The 24,855-nt window shown below is 39.7% G+C and overlaps 1 protein-coding gene across 1 annotated transcript in view; it reads left to right on the top strand.

The window, feature by feature from the left end:
- Positions 1 to 24,855, top strand: part of tnr (tenascin R) — a 175,618-nt gene that overhangs the window by 72,704 nt on the left and 78,059 nt on the right. The window contains 1 exon segment of the mRNA NM_001113815.1: positions 21,657 to 22,189. Coding sequence (NP_001107287.1) covers positions 21,706 to 22,189 — 484 coding nt within the window. The 5' untranslated portion in view covers positions 21,657 to 21,705.

Below are 24,855 nucleotides of genomic sequence, written 5' to 3'. Positions count from 1 at the left end.
AGGTGGACACATTACATTCACAGTGAGCTGTGCATTGTCTTCCAGCTGGCTAACTAAAACAAAGGCTACCGTTTCACTCCCTGTATGGGGATAATGGCATATCTCTGATACAAAAATCTACAACGAGGGGCGTATTTATTATGCTATGTAAAAAGAATTCGCTGAAAAAATGGTGTAAAAAGCTGTGTAAAATAAACGGAGAAGATCGCAGTCTGAACAGCAGATTTTACGCTGTTATTTTACGTAAGTTCCGGCAGAAGAAAAAACACTTAAAAAAATTGTGCCAATTTTACACAAGTTTTTACACAGCAAAGCCTGGCAACATGTGGCAAATTTTCTAGCTGTTTTTTTTTTACACAGCATTATAAATATACCCCTTAGTATTGATGTTTATATGAATATATATTCATAAAAAATGCTGATGCACACCAGGAAATTTATCTCAAAAGTTACTTAGTTTATTGGATCGACATTTTGGTCCTGACCCAGGAACTTTATCAAGATATATATATATTTTATGCATGTGAGTAGATTTATGTGAGTGTATTGATTGGTCATCATGGATCTATGTGTTTGCACTGGGGTTTGCTTTGAAGGGTTCAACTTTATGGATTTTGGTCTTTTTTCAACCCAACTTAACTATGCAACTATATGATAGATATATGGTTAGTGTAGTTCATGTGTTTGTTAGTTGGGAGTGCTTTCTAACAAAAACAGTTGCATAAACCAACCTTATCAATAACAGCAATTGTATCACAAGTAATTATTCTTGTGCCATTTACACAACATATTTTAACTGTGCTGTTAATGGGCAGGAGATTTACAGTTCTGTGTTCTGTCTGTCTGTATGCTAAGCTCAGAATTCATGGATAAACCTATTATATTTCATTATTGGCTATAATTGCATTGTTGGCTGAAGAGATGTATAAAGAGAACATTACATGTCTATCAGCTTATCAGCAAAGTTATAAGAGATTTTATTCACTACAAACTGAAGAAAAAATAGCAATAGAGAGAATAAAAGCTCTTCCCAGTTAGCAGAGAGGCTTAAGCACTACCTTGAAAGTAAGCTTCAAAGCAAGGATAACCATTTCTTACTATATTAATAGTGCATAGCAATCTATTATGTATGATTTTCTGCTGTTCTTCAACGGAAAAAAGCACGATTGAAAAAATTACAGTGTGTGTGGTTTAATCTTCCATTGCAAATTGTGAAAGATTTACACATGTGAAACCGAGCTCTCAAATCCCTAAGATAAAATGATGTCACTGACACACCGATTTGCTTTGTTGAAGAGCAGGAGTTGGGTCAATGAAGCAATATCCTACTCGCATAAAGAGAACTCGTCAATTTAGTGATAGGCTGCATTGCCAGAATGTAGAAACCCCCGTGATTTATATAGTTTTGTTTTATAATAGGTCAGTGTCCAGAGCACACATCACTCCTGAGAACCAATAGGGAATTCTCGCTGTCTGCTTTAACCACTGTGAGCCCTAAAAAACAATTAATTTTCCACAGTGCATCCAATGAAGTGGCATTGGGACCCTGATGCTTTTATGGACACCTGTAAGGCCTGAGGGTAGGGTCCATATACATTTTCCCATGTGATGTGGTGATGAAAATGGGTGGTGCTTATCCATTGCACAACAGGTAAAACATATAAAGACAATCGTTGTTATTATTATTAATATTATTAACATGAATTTGTGAAGTGCCAACATATTCCGCAGTGTTGTAAAATAAATGAGTGCATTCACCAAACATACATATATGTTTTATTGTTTGGACCTATATAAACCTATGCAGAATTTCCTGGGGCATTACAAAGAAACCTAGATTTCATTATTTTTATTAATCTATAGAATTAGGCCTCTGCTAGACTAAACACACTAATTAATGAGACTGGCTGTTTTATCACAAATTTGTAATGTGGCAAAACATTGCAATGTGTTTTGTTCATTGAGGATGAGTGCATAGGGTAAATTAAATCAGTGCAATATTTGTCCACTAGCAGAGATAATTACATCACTGTCACTCTTTACTGCAGAAAAAAACAGATGAGCCCTTAGCCTACTAACAAATACAGGGAATCTGAATTAGAAAACAAAACTTCCCAAAGAGAGAATTAAATTAATGACAGATTGGACTGTCTGTGAAAATCAGTTACGGCCTCCACATTATAAGCTATAGCGAATACGGCCACGGATGTAGACTTATAATAAAAGATAATCAAGTCATTGCTACAGAGCTCTACAGGAAGACAATTACCGTAGGTAAATGTCACAACAATGTTTGCAACAAGACACAATCAGGTTACTGTCATAGCTCTCTGCAGAGAAACAATCATGCAAGAGTCAAAGCCTGAAACAAGCGTCCAGATTATTGTCACAGCTCTATAATTCCTTATCCAATTCCACAAAGAGTGTAAAGTTCACTTCATGGTATACAGACAACTGTTCTTATTTTTCTAAATAAAAAGTCTGTTCTTTGGAATTTTAGAGTTGAATTTAGAGGCTTTGAATTTTGTATCTTGTAGAAAAGGTTACAGGGCTCATCAAGGCAGGTAAAATTTTCAATAGATGTAGAATTGCATCGTATTCCTCCATGTACACATTTGTCTTACATTTGGAGATATCTTGGCATTGTTTTCAGAATCTAATAATCAGCTTTTGTTTAGAATGTAAGCATTTTAAAGAATGTGATGATTGAAAAAAACAGGGAAGAATATGCACAACACGCTAAACTGCAACCATCCATCCATATCCTTCCAACAACCCACAAAACACCATTATTTGGTAGATTATTTATGGGTACCTAACCCGATACAGGACCCTAGGCCTGGAAAAGTACAGTGATTAGTGATGGGCGAAATGTTTCCAGGGATGGATTCGCGGCGAATTTCTGCGTTTCGCCATTGGTGGATTGTTTTGCGAAACGGATGAAAAAATTTGCCGTGGAAAGATTCGCCGCACATCCAAAAATTTCGCCGGCGTAAAAAAAAATATAGTCGCGGGCGTGAAAAGAATAGCCGCGCGACGAAATAACAGCCGCGGGCGACAAAATAATAGCCGCGCAACAAAATAATAGCCTCGGGCGACAAAAGAATAGTCGCGGACGGCAATTTTTTTGCTGCACGACATTTTCGCCGTTTCGCGAATTTTTCGCCGTTTTGCAGATTTTTCGGCGGAACAGATTCACTCATCACTAACAGTGATCATTTTCTTATATGATATGAGAGTTTATAAAGGTCTGAGAATATCTGATGTACTTTATAAAGGTCTAAGAATATCTAATGTAGTAATGCATGGAGCAATTGGAAATGGTGTGAAAGTATGTGTGATGTGCCTCCCAAAGTTATATAAGTAATTAAAGTTTTTGTCTCGTTAATAACTTTAGTATCTTTATATCTCAAACTCCATTACTGCCAGATGGTTTTGGACTGCAGCTGTAAGTAAAGAGAAAGTATATAAAAGGTAACCAGTTAGAACAGAATATATATATTTTGCTATTACTTGCAGGACTTACAATGTAAAAATCAATATTTTACCAACGGCTATACACACAACTGGATGTCAGTAATAGTGTGGCACACAGCCTGATTCTCCTTTGAAACTGGACTATTGTATTTTTAGCCCTAAATGCACCGTTCCTTTTGAAGTTCTATAACAAACAGCGCACAATGAGAGATGGCCACACTGTGCTCAGATTTTGACAATAAAAAATGGCATTGGATCTGTGAGTTGTAATATCTTTTTCCACTGTTACTGGAGCAACATTGAGTTTTATGCATTATGTAGTTTGTATTGGAACAGATGAAAAGATGCCATGTCAGCCTACAAGTGTGGAACAGCCGTTGCAGATCAAAGATATAAAAGAGAAGCACTGTCCCTCTTGAAAAAATTACATTGGAAAATATAAATTATTTCAGCAGAACAATTAAGAGAATTAAGAGGAAATTATTACAGGTGGAGTAAGAGACTTGTAGGCCTCCAGCTGTTGCTGAACTACAAAACCCATTATCCTATGACAACTGTTAAAGGTCCATGCCATGCAGCGTCACTAAGCAATGGGTATTTATTGTTGTTGCTTAATTAAGTATTTGCAAAATGTGGTAATACTCAAATATTATTTACTGTGCAAATGCAGCTGGGGAAACGTTATGGTACTATCTGACCCACAGGCATTGGCACTGTTAATATATATATCAGGCAAAGGAATTCAGAGATTACGGATATCATTTCTCTGGTAAATGTATTTGTTTACCTGCACAGAATATTTGTTGCATATTAAGAATAGTTATATAATAAAGAGGGCCCCCAGTTGGCAGGGTGCCTTACAGATAGTCCATGCATGGTGCAGAAGGAGCTGGAATACAGGCAGGAATACTTCAATCTATTATCTTATTACTAATTCTGGCTTACACAAATCCAGCTGTCCTGATACTTTTTTTAGACAATTTTTGCAGCAGTTTTGCAAATAAATTTGCCAATGGCAAAATTCGGAACTTTGCAGCATAGTTACATAGGGTTGAAAAAAGACCAGAGTCCATCAAGTTCAACCCATCCAAGTAAACCCAGCACACATTACCCACACCTACCAATCTATACACTCACATACATAAACTTTATATACAACCACTAATACTAACTGTAGATATTAGTATCACAATAGCCTTGGATATTCTGATTGTTCAAGAACTCATCCAGGCCCCTCTTATAGGCATTTACAGAATCTGCCATTACCACATCACTAGGAAGGGCATTCCATAACCTCACTGCCCTCACCGTGAAAAACCACCTACGCTGCTTCAAATGGAAGCTCCGTTCCTCTAATCTAAAGGGGTGACCTCTGGTGCGTTGATTGTTTTTATGGGAAAAATAACATCCCCCAACTGCCTATAATCCCCTCTAATGTACTTGTACAGAGTAATCATGTCCCCTCACAAACGCCTTTTTTCCAGAGAAAACAACCCCAACCTCGACAGTCTAACCTCATAGTTTAAATGCAGCAGATCCATGGCAAAAAAATTGCTCATCACTATATAAAGCCATACCTGCATCATATAAACATTGCAGGGGGGTTCTCCCTTCCTTCTTCAGTTCCCTTTGTTGGTTGGAACTGAAATGTTAACTAAAAAGAACTTGGTGTTAATGTGTCAACTCTTTCCTCTGAAACTGCTTTCCTGACACTGGCAGTGAAGGTATGAGGGCTGGTTTATGAAAACAGACCCTGCATTGCACAAGCGCTGCTGCCAAGGGCAACCAATCAGGTATTTGCTTTTATTTACCAGCTTGTATAAGACCATTTAAAAGTAACTGCCAATTGGTTGGAAACTGCAGCTGAGCGACTTAAAATTTATGTTTATCAATCGGCTCCTCAATTTTTATGTAATATCTAAATGTGTGTGTGGAGGCTGGTTTTCCAACCCATCATTTTGAGGTTTGGAACATGTGAATTTTTTTTCATGACAAACTTTTAGGGGCCTAAGCCCTGTTCTTTATAACAAAGCTTTAAGGGTCTAAAGCCCCTGTTTTTAATTCCATTCATTTTGTCATTAAGATTTTACAGCAACTCTTTTCTCCTGCCCATAAGTGCTGCTACTACGGTTAGATTATACACTTAGGTACAATAGCTGTTACTGGCCATTTAAAGACATTAAGTTAAATTACTCTTAATAATCTGTTATGGCTGCAACACACAAATGGATACATTCTTACATCCAGAGACAAATCCCACGCTTTGGGTAGCGCAGAGCAGGTCACACAGAGGTCCCGTATAGTCTGAGGTGTGACATGTGGCATCTTTGCTTCCCATCACAAGATTATACTTTTGCAGATGGTGAGAAGAGAAAAAAAAGCATCCTCTCATTTCTGTCAAAGATCAAAACAGTCACAGCAATTTCGCTAAAAAAAAAGATAAAAAAAGATATTTGCTTCTTCTTGTAACATTTAGATATAATTGAGCAACATTCTTTTTCAAAGATCCCTTGCCGAACTCAATTCATCTTACAGCACAGGTTGCAAAATAAATTGACTGCTTTAGCCATAAAAGACATTTGCCAGTCAATAAGTGGTAAATCACACACAATTTAAGAGAATGTTTTTAGTTCCTGTCGGACATCAGACCCACCAGCGATACAGTGACCAAGATACAGAATATAAAGATCCTCTAATAACATGTTCTTGGACTTTTTTTCTCCACAATGTAGAATTTTTACACAGAATTCCAGCATCATTGTCACCAGGTACAAAAGGGTTTCATCTGCTTTGCTTGGGATACACCAAAGTGCACTCTAATTATAGTATGGGACCCCTTATCCGGAAACCCGTTATCCAGAAAGCTCCAAATTATGGAAAGGCTATCTCCTATAGACTCCATTACAAGCAAATATTTCTAATTTTTAAAAATGATTTCCTTTTTCTCTGTAATTATAAAACAGTAACTTGTACCTGACCCCAACTAAGATATAATTAATCCTTATTGGAGGCAAAACAAGCCTATTGGGCTTATTCAATATTTAAATGTTTTTTAACAGCATCCCCTGGGCCCCTCACTAGGGGCTGAAATGCCCTGATAACATCAATGCATGCACTTGTGCAATAATGATAGTAAGGGCCAAGGTGCACCTCACAATTACTGGTAAGTGAAATGGCATCAATACGTATTGTGGGGATTTAGCTGGTAGCAGCCGGTAGCGGATGGTAATCTGGGCTTCACAGACGAGACAAACAACTCTGGTTTGCAACCAAAACGATCAGGCTCCTGCCTGTGCTTTATTTTCCACAGTAAAGCAGTACATATCACAACTTGGTATTTTGCAAGTAAACAGTTCAAGAAAACATAAGTCTCACCAGACTGTCGTTTCAACACACGGGATACCCAAATCCTCACTGCCAATGCCCGGCAGTCCTTTTCTGGAGTCCCAGAATCAGGGGACTTTGTCGTCAGTCCAGCCTGCCCCTCTCAGTCTCTCTCAGAAACTGAACTATCTGGTCGCGACTCCCACTGCTCCCTCACAGTGGCAGGTGGCACCCCCAGCTCCTCTAGGGGTTCCCAACACAGGCAGCGCTCCTGCACTGTGCCCTGCTCTGAGAGTGACCTTCAATTAGACCAGGCTCAACCTCCAAGTCTCTCAGAAAACTGACCCCTGCTGCACACCCAGGCTCACCTTAAATGCTTCAGCTGTTGCCTAATTGGCTCCAGCATTCCCTAATTGGCTCCAGCATTCTCTAACCATACTGAGGGGCACTAGCCTCTCCTGCCCTGGAGATTTAAAGGAGCCAGTACCTCAGCCTGGGTGCTATATACCTGCCATCCAACAGACAAGTCTCACTGAGACAAGCCTTTTTGTCACAGTATGCTCAGTTTTATGTTTGTAAATCAGCCATATTGTCTAATGCTGACACTGAATATTGTGTTAATATGCCAGAAATGTATGATTTGAAACAAGCATAAAAAGAGAGATAATTCAACTCATTCATCTGAGAAGTCACTTTTAAACACACAAGCACAAAGCACTAAAATAGACACAAAACGTATTGAGCGCATTGACAACATTCACAAAGGTACTTGCATCTATACATCCTAACAACACACCCACCCAGCTGATGAATTACATACAAAGGCACACATGCCACAAGGGGACCCTGGAATTACAGCCAGCCTGGATATGGTGCTAATTCCAGGGTTCCCTTAGCAAGTTGGGTCAATAGCATCAAATGAATTGTGCCAAGCGAATCCACCTCTGATGATGTTATTAACGCTGTGCGTCAGATGTGATACTATTCTAACAGAAATCCTGCAGAAATTGCATCTATCACAACTAATTAGTAATTTGCCAAAATGAACGGTAATTTGCATCCATGTTGAGGATTCTTGCGCAAATGACAATGGTTGCAAAAGCTGCAATGGTTTGCTGTTACGCTGGAATTCTGGGGAAAATACTGCATTGTGTGTAACAAAACATGACAAATTGCACTTTGCACAATACACTTTGTTTATAAAATAGGCTTCTTGTCTTTTATAGTACATGAGATTCATAGTGATCAGTGAAAGTTTAACTGATTCGCTTACCAGTTTCAAGATTATCCCAGTCATCATACACATGGTGGCTTCTGCCTACTTACAATCCCATAAACAAACAAATTTAGGGGGTGTACAGCTCACTTGGCTTGGTGTTGGAGCAATAAGAAGATAATGGTGGGCTCTGCAGTAAATGGAATAAATGGAATTACAAAATTCTAAGAGTATATTCATCCACATCAGAATTCTCATAAAGCATAATGCGCTTCTAAAATACACATGGTGGCTTCTGCCTACTTACATTCCCAGAAACAAACAAATTTATTTAGCTTCCCAACTGGAATGTGTTTATTTATTTATTTTTTTGAAGAAAAAAAAAAGGGAAATCTGCATACAGGTACCAGGGAACTTGCAAGTTCCCTGTTGCAAGTTATAAATGGAAGTAATCAGGAAATGTGACATAAACCATTGGAGATTGAAGTAAGATTCATAGGAGGGAAATATATGTAAGAGGACAAAGGTGAGAGAGGAGCTTAAAAGGAGGGTAGAGTAGAGCAGAGGATGAAGAAAAAAGGGAAAGTAAGAGAGGGGAAGCAGGAATAGATCAGCCTTGGACATTAGATTAGACAGTGATAAGAAACAGATGTATATAAGGATAACAGGTTGTTAAGTATTCATTGTTTACAGTCTAACTGTGGGCACAGGGTCAGACTGGGCCATCAGGAGAAAAGGAGGAAACTTGGTTGGCCCTTGCCCTAGTGAACCCTGCAGCCCCCACAGGCCCAGTCCCCTCCCCTGCCAGAACAAAAGAACTTTGTATATGCTTTCCTTCTGTTTAGTGCAAGTGACCATTTTCTTGGCATTTGCCCAGATTGAGGCCCATCAGTTCTCATCAGCTGGTTGATGCCACACTGGAGTTCTTGTTGTCTTCATGCCACCATCTGCCTCTGTCTTTCTATTATGCAGTCAACACAAGGTCAAGCCAATGGTCTAGAATCTTGTACCGATTGTGCCATTCAGTTATGGCATGTTTTTGCAGATTTCATAAGAATGCACCTGGATTATTTAGCTTTAGAGAATGTGTTTCAGAATAACATAGATGTCTGAAAAGGATGAAATAAAATAATACATATTTCATGTTAGCTTTTTTAGGTTCTTCAATGCATTTTCTAGGAAAGACGGACAAAGGTCTACCAGCAGGACTAAGGCAATGATACCATTTTATATATATATATATATATATATATATATATATATATATATATATATATATATCCACTAGAAGGGCACTCACTCCAAAAAATCATTGGGAGCAAATAAAGGTTGCCATACATGGTATTATAAATAAAACCTTTTTTGATCTAAACGCTAAGTCCTGTTGAGTGCAATATGTTGTACCTTTTATATCTATATATATATAGAGAGAGAGAGAGAGAGAGAGAGAGAGCATTAAAACCTTATTTGTGACTGGTGTACCAGTTATGCATCTCACTTGGCTTGGTGTTGGAGCAATAAGAAGATAATGGTGGGCACTGCAGTAAATGGAATAAATGGAATTACAAAATTCTTAGGTTATATTCATCCACATCAGAATTCTCATAAAGAATAGTGCGCTTCTACAAAGCAAAAGTTTGGCTGAAATATTGACAGAATTATTACAGCACTTTTACCTAATGGGCCATCTTTTACTTTTCTATTACTTACTTTGCAAAACCTACTTCAGCTAATTTATTTTACTGTAAAACAAACTAAAGTGATAGAAGCTGTTTTTTAATTTTATGCATAATAAAACCAGATTATTGAGCGTCTAATCGTAAACTTCAAATGTTGTTTTCAGATGAATTAAACCATATTAGACCCGTTAAGCTGAAAGACAGAAACATTTCATTTTATAGCAGAAGCAAAGTACTTGGCCAACATGTTTGTGTGGCTGTAAATCATTATACCCAATGAGCAAATGACTATGCTTTATATTAAAAAGACTTCACATTCCACAAATACTTTAGAATCCTTCTAAGTATCTAAAATGCTACCTTGCTGGCGTGCTAAACTAACTCTGAGGTTAAGTACAGGCCCTCCATATATATCTGTGTACCCTGTGTTCCATAAGGCCAATGACAGAGGGGGTGCTTTGTCTCCCTTGGGTGACAACAAGCCAGAATATACCTGTCCCTCCACATTCATTGAAATTGCCTCAAGTAAAATGCTTTACATGTGGCTATCCCTGCTAAAATGTGAAAAAAAGTCATTAATTGCATGATTACCCAGGCTCGGTGCATGTAAACAATTTTACATGTGCCGATTCTAGTGAATGTAGAGGGGCAGATAATTTTGATCACTTTGTCACCTAGGGAGAGGGGATTTTCCATGGGCAACAAAGCGCTCTGTCGTTTGTTGCCCTAATGGTTTTTATTTGCACCTTGCTGTTTATCCTAGGTACATGCTGCATCCCTGGCCACCCTGAGGCAGCCTTTCTAATTTGCCTGCCCCCCGGTCTTTGCCTCTTTGCAGTAGAAGAGATAAATTGCCCCCCTGATAACCTGGGGGGGCGGTATTCACAACTTGCCACATGGTAGCAGCACCACTGCCAAAAAATGATTTAATTGAGTTTGTCCCAAACATGTCTGCTAAAAGGCGTTTCTATCTGTTTATCATCTATTTTGTGTTTCTATATTTTATTTTCAGTTTTCATGTTGTATCCTCTAGTTTAGCCTGATTGTTTTATGCCCTAGTTTAATGGTTATCCTTCTACTTAAATATATATATAGGCTAAATATATATATATAAATATATCATCTTGCCTTTGTGTATTAAGATGTATTAAGGTCTTAGGGCCTTTCCTGATATTTTTTGTTATTTACATTATGACTCCTCTTGGTTGCCCTTCTCTAGACAATGCCTATTTTATTAACATCCTTCTGTAGACTGGGACTCTAAAAATGAAAGCAATATTCAAGCCGAAGCCTTACCATTGACCTATGAAGTGACAGTATAACCTCACTCTTTCTACTGCTAATACCATTTCCTATACTGCCTATTATTTGATTTGCCTTTCCCGCTGCTTGCTAACTTTTAAGTCACTGAATTTTCATTCCTAAATCCAATTCATTTGATGTCATTGTCAGTAAACTACCATTCAAACTGTATTTAGCTTTGAAATTTCTGTGCATTCATTCTGGTAACATAGCGAGTGTGATTGAAATAAGGCATTAATATATAAAGCAAATGCATTGCTCGATACACTCTATTGTGTTCCAGGGGAAGAAAATAATAATATTCCACCTCCCCCAGCAAAGAAACTGTCTAGAAAACCATAAATAAGTATCTCATTTGAAATCCAGTCACTCTAATATCTTGTCTACTCTAGCTATAATGTTTTTCTTATTCTTAATGGCAAAGGATCCTTTTAACAAGCTTACCATAAAAGTTCATGGAGGTCCCGAATAAGGGCTATGATTGGCTATTAGGTAGCCTCTATGCACACTGTCAGCTTACAGGGGGCTTTATTTGGTAGTAAATCTTGTTTTTATTCAACCAAAACTTGCCACCAAGTCTGGAATTTAAAAATAACTCCCTGGTTTGGGGGCACCGAGAGCAACATCCAAGGGGTTGGTGAGCAACATGTTGCCCCCGAGCCACTGGTTGGGGATCACTGACTTACAGAGTGCTGCAAAAGTATATTCCTGGTTGGTCAATGGAAGACAAAGAGCAAACCAGGTTTTTCTGCATTAATCAGTCAGTTCTGGTGATAGGACATTGTAAAATAATTGTAAATGTTAAAATTAAATTACAATTGTAAAAAAATAAATAAGTCATTGATCAAGGCAAAAAATCATGTGATTTTCTTTTAGGAAAAAATGGCTACTAAAAGAGACATGAAAGGCACTATTTGTTTTAATCACTTGCAATACACTAATTCTCTGTGTTCCTGTACAATCTCTGTTAAGTCTTATTCTTGTCCTAGTGGCGCTTGAAAATAATTGTATATGTCAGATTCTGTTGCTGCTTATCTACCAGCATATTGAGTAGAAAGTATTGATTAAAACAATAGGGTGGCTGTAGCTGACAATAGATTTGTGTGCAGGTTCTTCCTATAATACTGACTTGTTTATTCCCAAGAGGTTTCTTCCTCAAGTGCCTGATAATTAAGCAACAGCAATTTCATTAGTTTTTCCCGACTGCCTTATCAGTTCCTATCTATAGCTAAAAGCAGCTAATGAAGTGCACAGACTGTACCTATATGTTGCCTTCCCCGTGCATGTTTCTGTCGATGCCTGTATCTTCCCAAATTTGCATGCAATATGCAGTCTTTCCTTTGAGGTACTTCCCAATGGCTAAACGCAACAAGAAATTCATCTCTATTAAATTTCTGTAAATGCTTCCCCTGCTGAGAGTCTCATAATATGTGAGAGAGGCCTGTGCAAGAAACTATTCACTTCAGATGTTTCTTAGTATCTGAGCGATCCCTTCTTAGAAGATAAAATAAGCTCAGAGATAACAAGCATGAAGTACAAAATATATTCTTTGCCTCGGAGTATATGGAGCACTAAGAAGTCTTGTCAAGCCCCGTACCTTTTGTGCAGTAGACACATATTTTTCCATGAGACACATCAAATAAACGTTATGCACGCCTGATACAGATATATGCAAGTACCATGACAGCTATGCCAGTGATAATTAAGTACATATGGACTAGTGTGTGTGCATTCTGTATCAGGCTAATGGTAAACTATAGAATAGTAGGTACAGGATCTGCATCCCATTAGCAGGGAACAAAACATCACCTCCTGGACAATGATAATAGTATCTTTTCAGATAGCTTCCTCACTCCAAAAGGCAATCATACTGTTCCTTGATTAAAACTATATTGAGTGTTAGCATCAGTAGGCTTGTCTTTCTTTTTGTTGTACAAAAGGCACCCAACTCTTTTCTTCCAGTCTTGAGGGATTTTGTCCCAGGGACTACTGGTGATTAAGGCAGAAAAGAATCAATTGCACGTTACCCATATATTTCTACATAATGCCCCTTTTCTTCCTTTTATCACAACTTGGTTATTATCTCTTCATAACTGAGACCTCCCATACCCTTTATCGGCTTGGTCACTCTGAGGACATTCTCAGTAGTGGGAACCTAAACTGAAAGACAAAATATTACTTGGCCAATTCCTAGCTAGAACTACGTTTATTATCCACAAGTTATCCTAGTTCTTCCTCCTTAAACAATAGGCATATTCTTTTATCCCCAAAGGGGCGGTTCACCTTTAAGTTAACTTTTAGTATGTTATAGAATGGCCAATTCTAAGCAACTTTTCAATTGTTTTTTTTTTTAATTATTTGCCACTTTCTTTGTAGCTTTCAAATGGGGGTTCACTGACCCCCAGCAGCCTGAAAACTATTGTTCTGTGATTGTTTTTATTTTTCTAGTCAGGTCCTCTCCTATTCATATACCAGCTTCACATTCAAGCCACTCCCTGGTTGCTAAGGTAAGTTGGCCCCCAGCAACCAGATAGCGGCTGAAACTGCAAAAATTAAAATAATTAAAAAACTACAAATAATAAAAAATGAAGACCAATTGCAAGTTGTCAGTATATTACTTTCTACATGATATTAAAAGTTAACTCAAAGGTGAACAACCCCTTTAAGGACAAAATAGCAAAACATATCAGCAATTCAAAAAACACAAATTCACTGCCATATCATATTCATGAAGTGTGTAATAAAAGGAACTAACTTTGAACAGAAGCAGTATCCCAGAGCAACCAGTCAGTAGGTAGAATTTACTGGTCACCTGTTTAAAAGCAAACATCTTATTGGTTGCTTGGCAAATGTTGTGCCTATTACATATGGAAGTTAGTATGGTTAGTAAGTTAGAATTTTTTATTCACTATATATATTTTTGAATGGTCATAAAAATACATTGGCATACATTATTCTGCTTTATCTGCTTATTTATGTTTATTCAGATGAGCAGCCACACTGGTTTCTCTGGGTACATACGGGACCTCATGTATAAAATGTTATATGAAACCTTTATAGACCATTTTGTGATGGCAAATAGACATTATGGCTTTATTTTCTGCATATTGGACTTGAAGGAACTTCTAAAATTGAATGAAATAAAATGAATAACTTATTTATCAGTTTTCTAGTTTGTGAATTTGAATTTGTTTTTCTAAATCAAATAATCTCGCACATTGAATGCTCACTTATTTATCCATATTGTCAACTCCTGTGAATACCTCAAATTTAGAGTTTACAAACAGGAATAAAACTAGAAAACTCAAATATCTCAAACTGAAAATACGGCTTGACATTGCCTCAACTCCCATCAGCTTCTTTAGAAAAGCCCAAGCTTTTACACGGGGAAGTTTTACATTTAAGTTTTTGGGTTATTTGCACTTAATACATATTTTGGCCAAGTTCTGATTCACAGGCTTCCTGTGAGGTCCAGAATTTTTGCAGATATATGGTGATCCTGTTGAATATCTAGGACAGCAAATAAGCTTCAACCCCAAATCTCAGCCTTACTGAGCTACAGGTTGGGTTTCCCGGAGTATCTAGAAGAGAGAGCTCCAGTCTCAACGTTACTGGCCTTCAGTCTGGGCCCCTTAGCCTCTGCTCTAGCTCATACAATGTATTATGTGTTGTACATCCTTGAGACAATACAACTGAAAAATGCATGTTTCCGTTTGTGCAGAATTAGCTCCCATCACAGAATTACCGGTACATATTTTCCTAATTAACCAAAATGAATATATTTAAATTTGATTGTGCAGTTTGTTTTTATTTTAAGCATTGGGGAGGATACAAATTAAGATAATGAACACCTTAATCAGAGATTGCCAATCACATTTTAAAAGTAGATTTCTACTGTATTTTTAGAACATTACAGTTCCATTTCTTCACACTAGAGGGAGAGGGCTGACTTCAAGTTCGACTTCATTTCAGTGACTGCATTATCCATAATAATCATGTCCAGTCTGTGGCACTCTAGCTGTTTTTTAACTATTATTATTATCAGCAGCCTTGGCAAAGTCCCTTGCTGGGATTTTAAATACAACAAATAATGGGACCTCGCCCATGCTAGAGCTTCAACCCATACTGGCAGAAGGCAGTCAAAACCCAAGGGTCAATTACAGTAAGTCCCACTGCTGTCCGCTGTAGAACCCTAGTTTTTCTATATTTCCCTGTATAGCATGAAGTATGACAGATGACACAAATTATGCACGAGGTGGTATTAGACTGGTATGAGGTGGCATGAGATTTCCCTAAGGTCCCACAGGGAACACAATTCACATAAGTTTTTTATTGAACAGCCAAATACTTTAATAAGTGACAGTGGCTTCTTTTCATATGCCTGTGACTTATGCCTAACAATGAAGAAGATACAGCAAGATTCATGCTTCCACACATACAGACTGTAAATTTGGCAACATTTACTAACAAAGACATATAGATGGAGCAAACATTATCTAGGCACTTGGTCCTGATGACTTACTATTAGTGATGAGCGAATCTGTGTTTCGCTTCGCCATAAAATTCTCGAAACGGCCCGAAAATTTGTGAAACGGCGAAAAATTTGCAAAACGCATTTGACGTGCATCTTTTTTGTCACCCGCGGCTATTTCTTTGTCGCCCGTATCTATTTCTTGTCGCTGTGGCTATTTTGGCGCCTGCGCTTTTTGACCGCACCGAATTTTGACGTGACCACACCCATTTTTACACGACCACGCCCTTATTTTGATGCGACCATGCCCACTCTAGATGCGACCACGCCCCATTTTGACGCGACCGCTCCCAACTTGTCACGCAACAAAATTCGGCAATGTCGAAATGCATAAATTCGCTGCGAATCCATGCCTGGTGAAAGAATTCGCTCATTGCTACTTACTATCACTCAATTTAAATAGGGCATTTTCACTCTGATTTCACTTCGAATGAATGCTGTACAGTGCGGTGCCATGGTGCACAGTGTGTATTGTTAAACCAAATTTGCTCTGTCTCTGTTAATAAGGAGCAATTCATGGTATATAATAGTTAAAAGCACCCTGCTAACGTGGTCTTACAAACACCTTTGTGCTGGAAGATGATGAATGGTGTAGTTCAACCGAGTTCAGCTGCAGATTTGCTGGTCATGCTTTAAAGAATGCTATGTAACTTATGTGTAAACAACTAAATATTATTCCCCATAGCTGACTATCTAATCACTGCTAAATGCAATACCTGATATTAGCCATGTTGTGTCTTTTTTGCATTTGTTCTTTCTGTGACCTGCTGCAGTGTTTGGCCCAGACCATGATTTGTCTGTCATTCGCTCTCTAGATGAGATACACGTTTCAGTGCCTGTCACAGGCCTTTCGGTGTGCAGTTGCTCTCATTCCGACAGTGCAGTGACTGCTGTGTGTGTCTCTCTCCTGTCAATCCTGTCCAGCTTGTCATTGCCTATCATGCCTGCACCCCGAGGCTTATATCTGATATTATCTGTAAGAGTTCATTATTCATTACGTTATTCTGTAGTCATGTTATCACAAACATCCCTCATCTTCCCAATATCTTCCCAAATCTATTCTCATTAGCCTAAGTTTGCCCATGGCCTCTTCCTCTGGAACTGGAAACACTAGAGATTCGAAGGAGCTAATTATTCTCAGTAACAGAGCATCTTCCCCTCAGGCAGCTTGTAATGAGCATCTCAGCTCCTGTTATTCTCTATGCCAGCTTGCTCTGGCAGTTTGTCGCTGGCTGGTTGCAGCCATTTGTAGAGTGTATGTGAAGGAGAGCAGGGAAGTCGAACTTCTCCCAAGCAGCTGTTCTCTGTGTACAGAGATATCAGGGTACATCTGTGCCGCTTGTAACCAGGCTGCTGCAAGCATTGCTCCTAACATTCAAGGACAAGGTGAACTACACAGGATATTCTTCATGAAGCAAGCAATCTATTTCATCTGTCCAGCATACTGTTTTAATTACACAGTGTCCACTGTCATACTTGATTCAAACTAGAGCAACTTGGAAAACATAAATATTTGTGCTCCTTTGATGCAAGTATACCAAGGTATTAAAAGGATACGTAGATTTATTTAGTTTAAATCTTGTGACTAGAAAAAAAAATTAAAACTTAAAGTCTCAAGGTGTAATGTAATAAATAGTGCTACATATAGTCACCTACAGCAACCAATCACCTGGTTGTGTTTACAGATATATGTTTGAAAGCAAGCCACTTATTGGTTGTTAGTAGTGATGTGCATGTTAACCAGCAACCCTCAGGACCCTCAGATTTACCCCTGGTGGGTTAGGGTTGAAATTTTGGTTGACCATTGAAATAGATTGGTTTGGGTTGGGTGTGCTTAAGACTGGGGAAGTACACTCTTCCTCTGCTATTGATGTTGTCCTGTCTTGGAAACTAAGGGATGCGCAGAAGTAGCTCACAGAGTGAAAAGACACAGGTACAGGTTGGGTGTGGGTCTCAAAATGGCAACATTTTGTGGGTTAGGGTCCGGTGCAGGTTGAGGTTTTGCGCGTTAGGGTTGACAAGCAAGTTAAGGTGACAAGCGGTGTCGCAGGCCCCCTCCTCTGTTCAGGGATGGTTTTTCCAGGCTTGCATAAATGGCCTCTTTCACACATCTTTCAAACCATCTGTCCTCTTGGTACAAAAAATGCACGTTACTGTCCTCAAAAGAGTGATCTTTTTCCTTGAGGTGTAGATAGACTGCTGAGTCTTGTCCTGAGGAGTTTGCCCGCCTATGTTGGGCCATTCTCTTACAGAGAGGTTGTTTTGTCTCCCCAATGTATAAGTCAGAGCACTCTTCACTACACTGGACAGCATAGACAACTACTAGATTTTGTATATCATGACCTGGATGAATGAGAATCTTCATAGATATATGGCATAAATATCGTTTTAAATTCACAGTACTAACCATCGAGGGTGTGTAGAGGTGAAAATGTCTTTCCCCCTCATTTGTTGGACCCTGCAATACTTTTTTTATAGCATGTCATGGTCTTCTGATCAGACAGGACAGAGAGAGTTATAGGCTCCTTCTGGGGGCAAATTCACCTTTGTTCTCTTCTTTTGTTATTTTATCCATTTGCAAGAGATTAGAGCTGAGAAAGACAAGGACACTAACAGGCATGTTTATGGCAACAGATAGTAATCACACTCAGTGGGACATGGTGTGCATTGGAAAACATCTATTTCATTTTGTGAGAACTAGAATAACATGCTGCTTGTTAAAATGCTCAAAAGATATTGGGTCATACAGGATGTTTGAAAAAGGGAACAGCAGTGTGGATAATTACAGTGTGTGATAGCATTCAGTCATGTCCTCTGGGCTCATCAATGGGGCATGATTTATGTCTATCCACACAGCAGCAAAAGCACATCTGTCAGATAGGCTGGTCCACATCACATTTTGTAAAACTATGGCAATTATGTCAGCAAGGGGAGAAAGTGATGTGCACATAAAATCCCTTCCTTGTAAATAAATTGCTTACTGTGGCTTTAAATGGTCCCCGAAAGAACTTTTTCAGTTTAAGCCTTTCAGTTGAAAGTCCAGCCTTTTGCCAGGGCTCCCATTAAAGTTTGGTCAGGGTACCCCTTAGCCCATAAAATCAGTATAGATATAGGAAAATATCAGTGTATCAGTCATTTAATCATAGTTGTAAGAATATCTTGGAAAGCAGAGAAATATTCACCCCAAATCTCACCCTAACTAGCATTCAGGTGAGTTTCATTGTCATTTTCCCCAATTCTTTCCATTGGCTTGTTAGCTGATAAAGTATGGTTTGCCAAATTGTGGTGCTAGTTCCCTAAAGCTGGCCATACACATGGCGATCTGACGATGTTTCGTGCGACCATCGGTCGCATGAAACATCGTCAGATCCGCCACACACAGTCAGGGCTGAAACAGCAGATAAGGAGGTAGAAACAATAGGATTTCTACCTCCTTTTGCCGATTCAGCCCTGACGGCAGATTTTGGTCAGGCGCCTTCTATGGCGCCCAATCAAAATTTTCTAACCTGGCCGATCGGCGAGTCGTCCGATATCAGCAGCTTCCTGCGATATCGGTCGACTCGCCGACATGCCATACATGCACCGAATATCGTACGAAACGAGGTTTCATATGATAGTATCGGTGCGTGTATGGCCAGCTTAAGGGTGATGGGGGTTGTTTAAAGGCCACTTTGGGTGGATGTTTTGATGATTAACATACAGCTGCAGTCCTGGATGCTTCTGTGTAGTGATGAGCGAATCTGTCCCGTTTTGCTTCACCATAAAATTCGCAAAATGGAAAAAATATTCGTGCAACGGCGAAAAATCCGTGAAACGGATTTGTCGTATGATTTTTTGTCGCCCGCACTCTTTTGACATGGATGCGCCCAATTTTGACGCGACCACGCCCAATTTTATGTGAACGTGCCCTTTTTTGACGCAACGCCGCCCAATTTGACACACAACAAAAGAAATTTTGGTGTGACGAATTTTCACGGAAGTTTCGCTAAACAATTGGCTAGTGGCGAAATGCGGAAATTCACTGCGAATCCATGCCTGGTGAAAAGATTCGCTCACCACTGCTCCTGTATATAAAGGTGGTGTAAAATGTAGGAAAACTACAAACCTATGAGTGGGTGCTCCCAGTTTTATGCCTGTAGAGAATATAGGAGAGAATAGGGTTGATTCACTAAAGTGCGATAAAACGTGCGCTATTTATAGCATGCGTTAAAAATGTTATCGCGTCTTATTTTTGTGTCTTAACGCACAATTCACTAAAAGGATATTTGTGTTAATTTAGACGCGATGCTGTTTGCGCTAGTTAAGTCGCGAAAACTATTTTCGTGTGGTATTTGATGCAACGCGCGCTAATTGACACAGTGCGCTAATTTTTGCACAGACTAATTCGATATTTAGCACGTCTAAGTGTATGTGAATCATGCGTTAGTATTATTTCTGCGCGCTAATTAACGCCATGTGGTAAAATGAATGCATTTGGTTGCGCGCTATTTAACGCACGCGATATGCAACTTAAAGCATGCGATAATACTTTAGCGTCAATTTTAAAAAATTACGCAAAAAAGCATGCGATAAGCGTTATCGCACTTTAGTGAATCAACCCTAATGGGTCTTAGGGTGTTTTGGTAACATAGGCTAGCTTCCTAGTAAAGAACCTGTATGGGAGTGGTCAGGGAAGATCCAGGTGACAGGCAGGGTCCTGTATAAACTACAGTAGCATAAGGGTTAGGGGTAAGATTGAGTAGGGTTTAGTATACAGATCCTAGGGAAGGAGGCCTAAGTAAGCTTTGTTTGGGAAACCAATGAATAAGACCTAACCAGCACACAGGCTAATGGTTAATTGCATAATTGCTTAAATAACTTTGTTTGTGTGCCTCCAGTCGCACACAGAATGGTTTAGATAGGTAACACACTGGCATCCTCAAATATCTGTAACCTACAGTATGTTATAGCCAGGAGCAGACTAGGGGCCATTTTGAGAGTTAACGTTAAAGTGTTAACAATAGCATTACACAAGTTATAACTGAGCTAAAGTGGGCCAAGGCAAATTTTGGCCAAGTAAGAGTGACATGAGTATGAACAGGCTGAAACTTTCTGGGCTAGGAGAACCAAAATATATATGTGCTCCAAAATAAACATGTGTTGCTAAAGACTTTCTGAACATTCTTCTGTTTAGGAAATTCAAACATCGAGATGTGGAAAGGCAAATGACTACTGGCAGGTGCTAAAAACAGTATGTCAATTGCAAGTGAAAAAATACTTGTGAATGTAACAGGATGTGTTAGCATTTAGATTAACAACGCCAGTCCTGCAGCCCTCTAGCTGTTGAGGAAGATACTGTGGGTGAAATAAAAGGCATTTGGGGAACAAACTGTTCCTCATTAAAATCCCTGCAGTATGGGACTCTTCCCTGTCAAGCTCACATCATAATATGTAGCAGCCACAGCAACCTCAAAGCAAAGGCAAAATCTGAATTCATTAAGGGTAGAAATGCTTTGCTTTTGTCGTGTGTAAAAAATTGATGTGGTTTATTATTTTTCTATTTGCAATACAGACAACCAGGGGTCTATTTACCCTTTATGCTACCCTAGGATCATTTTCTTTGGATGTCTTTTATCCTGTATGCAATAATCCCACAGGCACATATCATAAGAATATGTCAGCTCCCAACAAACACATTGAAAGAATTATGTCTTAAGTGTGTATCATAACGCCTAAACATTCCCCCCCACACACCCACATGCCACCCTGGTCCCCCTGACTCTCACTTCTTTCAACAAAACACCTTCAGGAACCAGTTCCCACTGGTACTGCTGATGTTCATTTTCTTCTTTGCCACATGCCCTAACAAACAAAAGGTACAGTATGTGTGGATTTGGATAGCAAAGTCTAGACAGCCAGGAGACATTGTAATCTAAGCATTGCAACGCTTCCTGGCTGTTGGACCTATACACCACTGTCTGCCATAGGCAGAGTGGGTTGTGAAGTGAGCTCCACAGCAATACTTATGTTGTAGGTTACAGATATCCAACTCCTTGTATTTGCAATAAGAGATAGATAGATAGATTTATACATTATAGGGCCCAGGATGAAGCTGAATTATAACATACAATGTGCTTTGTTTTTACAGGCAACTGGATACTACATTGATTTAACAGTGCCCCCATCATCTGGAGAAGATGGGGAGTGAGGGTGTGAGCAGTGCCTTAGGACCTCTGCAAGTGGGAGTACATCTCATCTTGTTGGCTTGCCTAACTAGGCGCTCACAGTGCCAAAGTGAATTAACAGGCCAAACACCAAGACTGGACATACAGGTTGACAAAGGGGGTAACATGACTGATCATGGCATTGAAAACAAGCAGAACCCTATGGTCTTCAACCATGTCTATAACTTTAATGTTCCCTTGAGCTTCCCCTGTACACTTGAACCAGAAACTCCAGAGGATGGGAGTTGGGTGACACAGCAAACAGAGAATACTGCAGATGCTGGAAGCCAAATAACCTTTACACACAGCATACGTGTCCCCCAGAGGCTGTGCCAGTGCTACACCACACCTCATGCTGTGCAGCATCTCCTGAGCAGGATTGAAGCTTTGGAAAGAGAGGTGATGCTGCTCAGGGAGCGATGTAATGACAGAGCATGTCAGGATGCTGAAGCTACAGGTAATCCAATAACATAATGCCTACAATAGGCACCATCTCTCCCTACTATACCTGCTATCCCACAGCCCCATCCCTTCCCAGAGGCTATTATCCCACTGCTACTATAGGCACCATCTCTCCCTACTATACCTGCTATCCCACAGTCACAGTCCCTTCCCAGAGGCTATTATCCCCCCCACTGCTACTATAGGCACCATCTCTCCCTACTATACCTGCTATCCCACAGCCACAGTCCCTTCCCAGAGGCTATTATCCCCCCACTGCTACTATAGGCACCATCTCTCCCTACTATACCTGCTATCCCACAGCCCCAGTCCCTTCCCAGAGGCTATTATCCCCACTGCTACTATAGGCACCATCTCTCCCTACTATACCTGCTATCCCACAGCCCCAGTCCCTTCCCAGAGGCTATTATCCCACTGCTACTATAGGCACCATCTCTCCCTACTATACCTACTATCCCACAGCCCCAGTCCCTTCCCAGAGGCTATTATCCCACTGCTACTATAGGCACCATCTCTCCCTACTATACCTACTATCCCACAGCCCCAGTCCCTTCCCAGAGGCTATTATCCCACTGCTACTATAGGCACCATCTCTACCTACTATACCTACTATCCCACAGCCACAGTCCCTTCCCAGAGGCTATTATCCCACTGCTACTATAGGCACCATCTCTCCCTACTAAACCTACTATCCCACAGCCCCAGTCCCTTCCCAGAGGCTATTATCCCACTGCTACTATAGGCACCATCTCTCCCTACTATAGTTGCTAACCAACAGCCCAGTCCCTTCCCAGAGGCTATTATCCCCCATGCTACAATAGGCACCATCTCTCCCTACTATACCTGCTATCCCACAGTCACAGTCCCTTCCCAGAGGCTATTATCCCCAATGCTACTATAGGTACCATCTCTCCCTGCTATATTTACATGCTAACACAAAGCCACAACACCTTTTGAGAGTTGAGGCTGAGTCTGTATGTAACAAAATAACTTATATAGAGAGAAACCCTTGTGACTAATAGGGCAAAGAAGGATTGGGACCGTCACACTTGTACCAGGGTTCTCAAACAGTACTCAATCAAGCCTCACTCCTTTCCAGAAGCAATAGCTGTTTTCAGGTTTAGGGACAGGAGCTGTGAGTGGAGGAGGAGTAGCCCAATGCAAGGCAGAAGCCAGTCGCAATACACCAGCAGCTGGGAAAAGGCAGCTTTACTATGAATGTTGGAGGCAGAAGCAGGAGAGTAGTTAGTGGGCTAGGTCAAACACTGGGAGGGAGGCGCGGCACAGGAGTAGTGAGGAGCCAATCTGTCCCATTTTGCTTCGCTGAAAAATTAGTGAAACTGCTGAAAAATTCCAGAGACAGCGAAAAATTTGTGAAATGCGTCTACTGCACAACTTTTTTGATGTCTGAGACTTTTTTTGATTTGAGAGTGAATTACAGAAACACCCTGCAACCAAATGATCTACATTATTAGCCGGTTCCAAGATCTCTCCTCAAGTCCAAACCTTTCCAAGTGATCAAATATTCAAGTGAGCAAACCACCTTTGTGAAGGCCTGCATCAAGAATGGCCTCAACAATAATTTCTTCATCGAGCCCCATTGTCTACTGGGTAAAGACAGATGCTGAAGAAAACCTAAGGAAGGAGATCTAGGTACATTAATAAAATAATGGATAAAAAAATCTTTAACATTGTGGTGAAGAACTGGCCAATAGAATTACCTATGGTTTGGACGGATTGATCTTCAACAGCAGAGGAATGGTGAAGTTAGAGAAGCATTTGACGCAAGCTTTTAGGAACAAAAAGTTTTATTAAAAAAAAATGACAAGGGTATGTGTCTCTCTTAAGAAGATCCTGGGCCTCTCAGAAAGTCGCCTGTGTAATTTTATCCCACAGATCAGCAGATGTTTGTTGACAAAGAAAATGTTTTTTATCAAGAAGGGGGATATCTGATTTTAGGGGAGCTGGTCTCAGATGAAAAGAAATCAGACTTTCCATTTTTGGCCTCAGGACAGTGTGGGTGATAAAACCGAATCTAAAGAAAAAAAAAACCCATCTAGCCTGCCGAGAATTTAATCTCTTGGCACTTTAAAGAAACTCTAGATTTTTATGATCCGTTAATACAGTGATTGGATGATTGGCACCAAGTAATACAACCACTCCACAAAGGCTACCCTAATAACCAAAAGTTCTTTATTAGTAATATTGTCTGACATCTGACTGAGCTTATAACAAAAAAATAAAATGCAAAGATGAATAATACCTATATACCCCTGTCTTTGAGAAAAGACTGCTCCAACAGCAACATCTGGCGCAAAAACCTCAGCAATAAAAGGTTTTTGTGGGTCACTGTGAACCAAAATGTGTGCAGAAGTAAAAAGTACTTTAAGCATGGAAAAGGCAGATTGGGCTGCAGAGGACCATTTGAAAGATGGAGTCTTTTTATGAGTTAACTGGGGGAATGGACTAAACGATTGCAGAAAGCCCATGGAAATTTATTTAAAAATAATAAACCCAATGAATTGCTGCACATCTTTGAACCTTATCCTGCTTCATAGCGATGCAGTTGGGAGAAACCCAGAAAGCTAATTTTGAAAGATTTTTAAAAAATGAAAAATATCATTAATAAAGATATTGGAAGGTTTCTAGCATATTAGAGAG

Source organism: Xenopus tropicalis, chromosome 4 (genome assembly GCF_000004195.4).
Source record: "Xenopus tropicalis strain Nigerian chromosome 4, UCB_Xtro_10.0, whole genome shotgun sequence".
NCBI lineage: Eukaryota > Metazoa > Chordata > Amphibia > Anura > Pipidae > Xenopus > Xenopus tropicalis.
The sequence above is the reverse complement of the archived record's forward strand: the minus strand, read 5'-3'. Positions and strand labels throughout refer to the sequence as shown.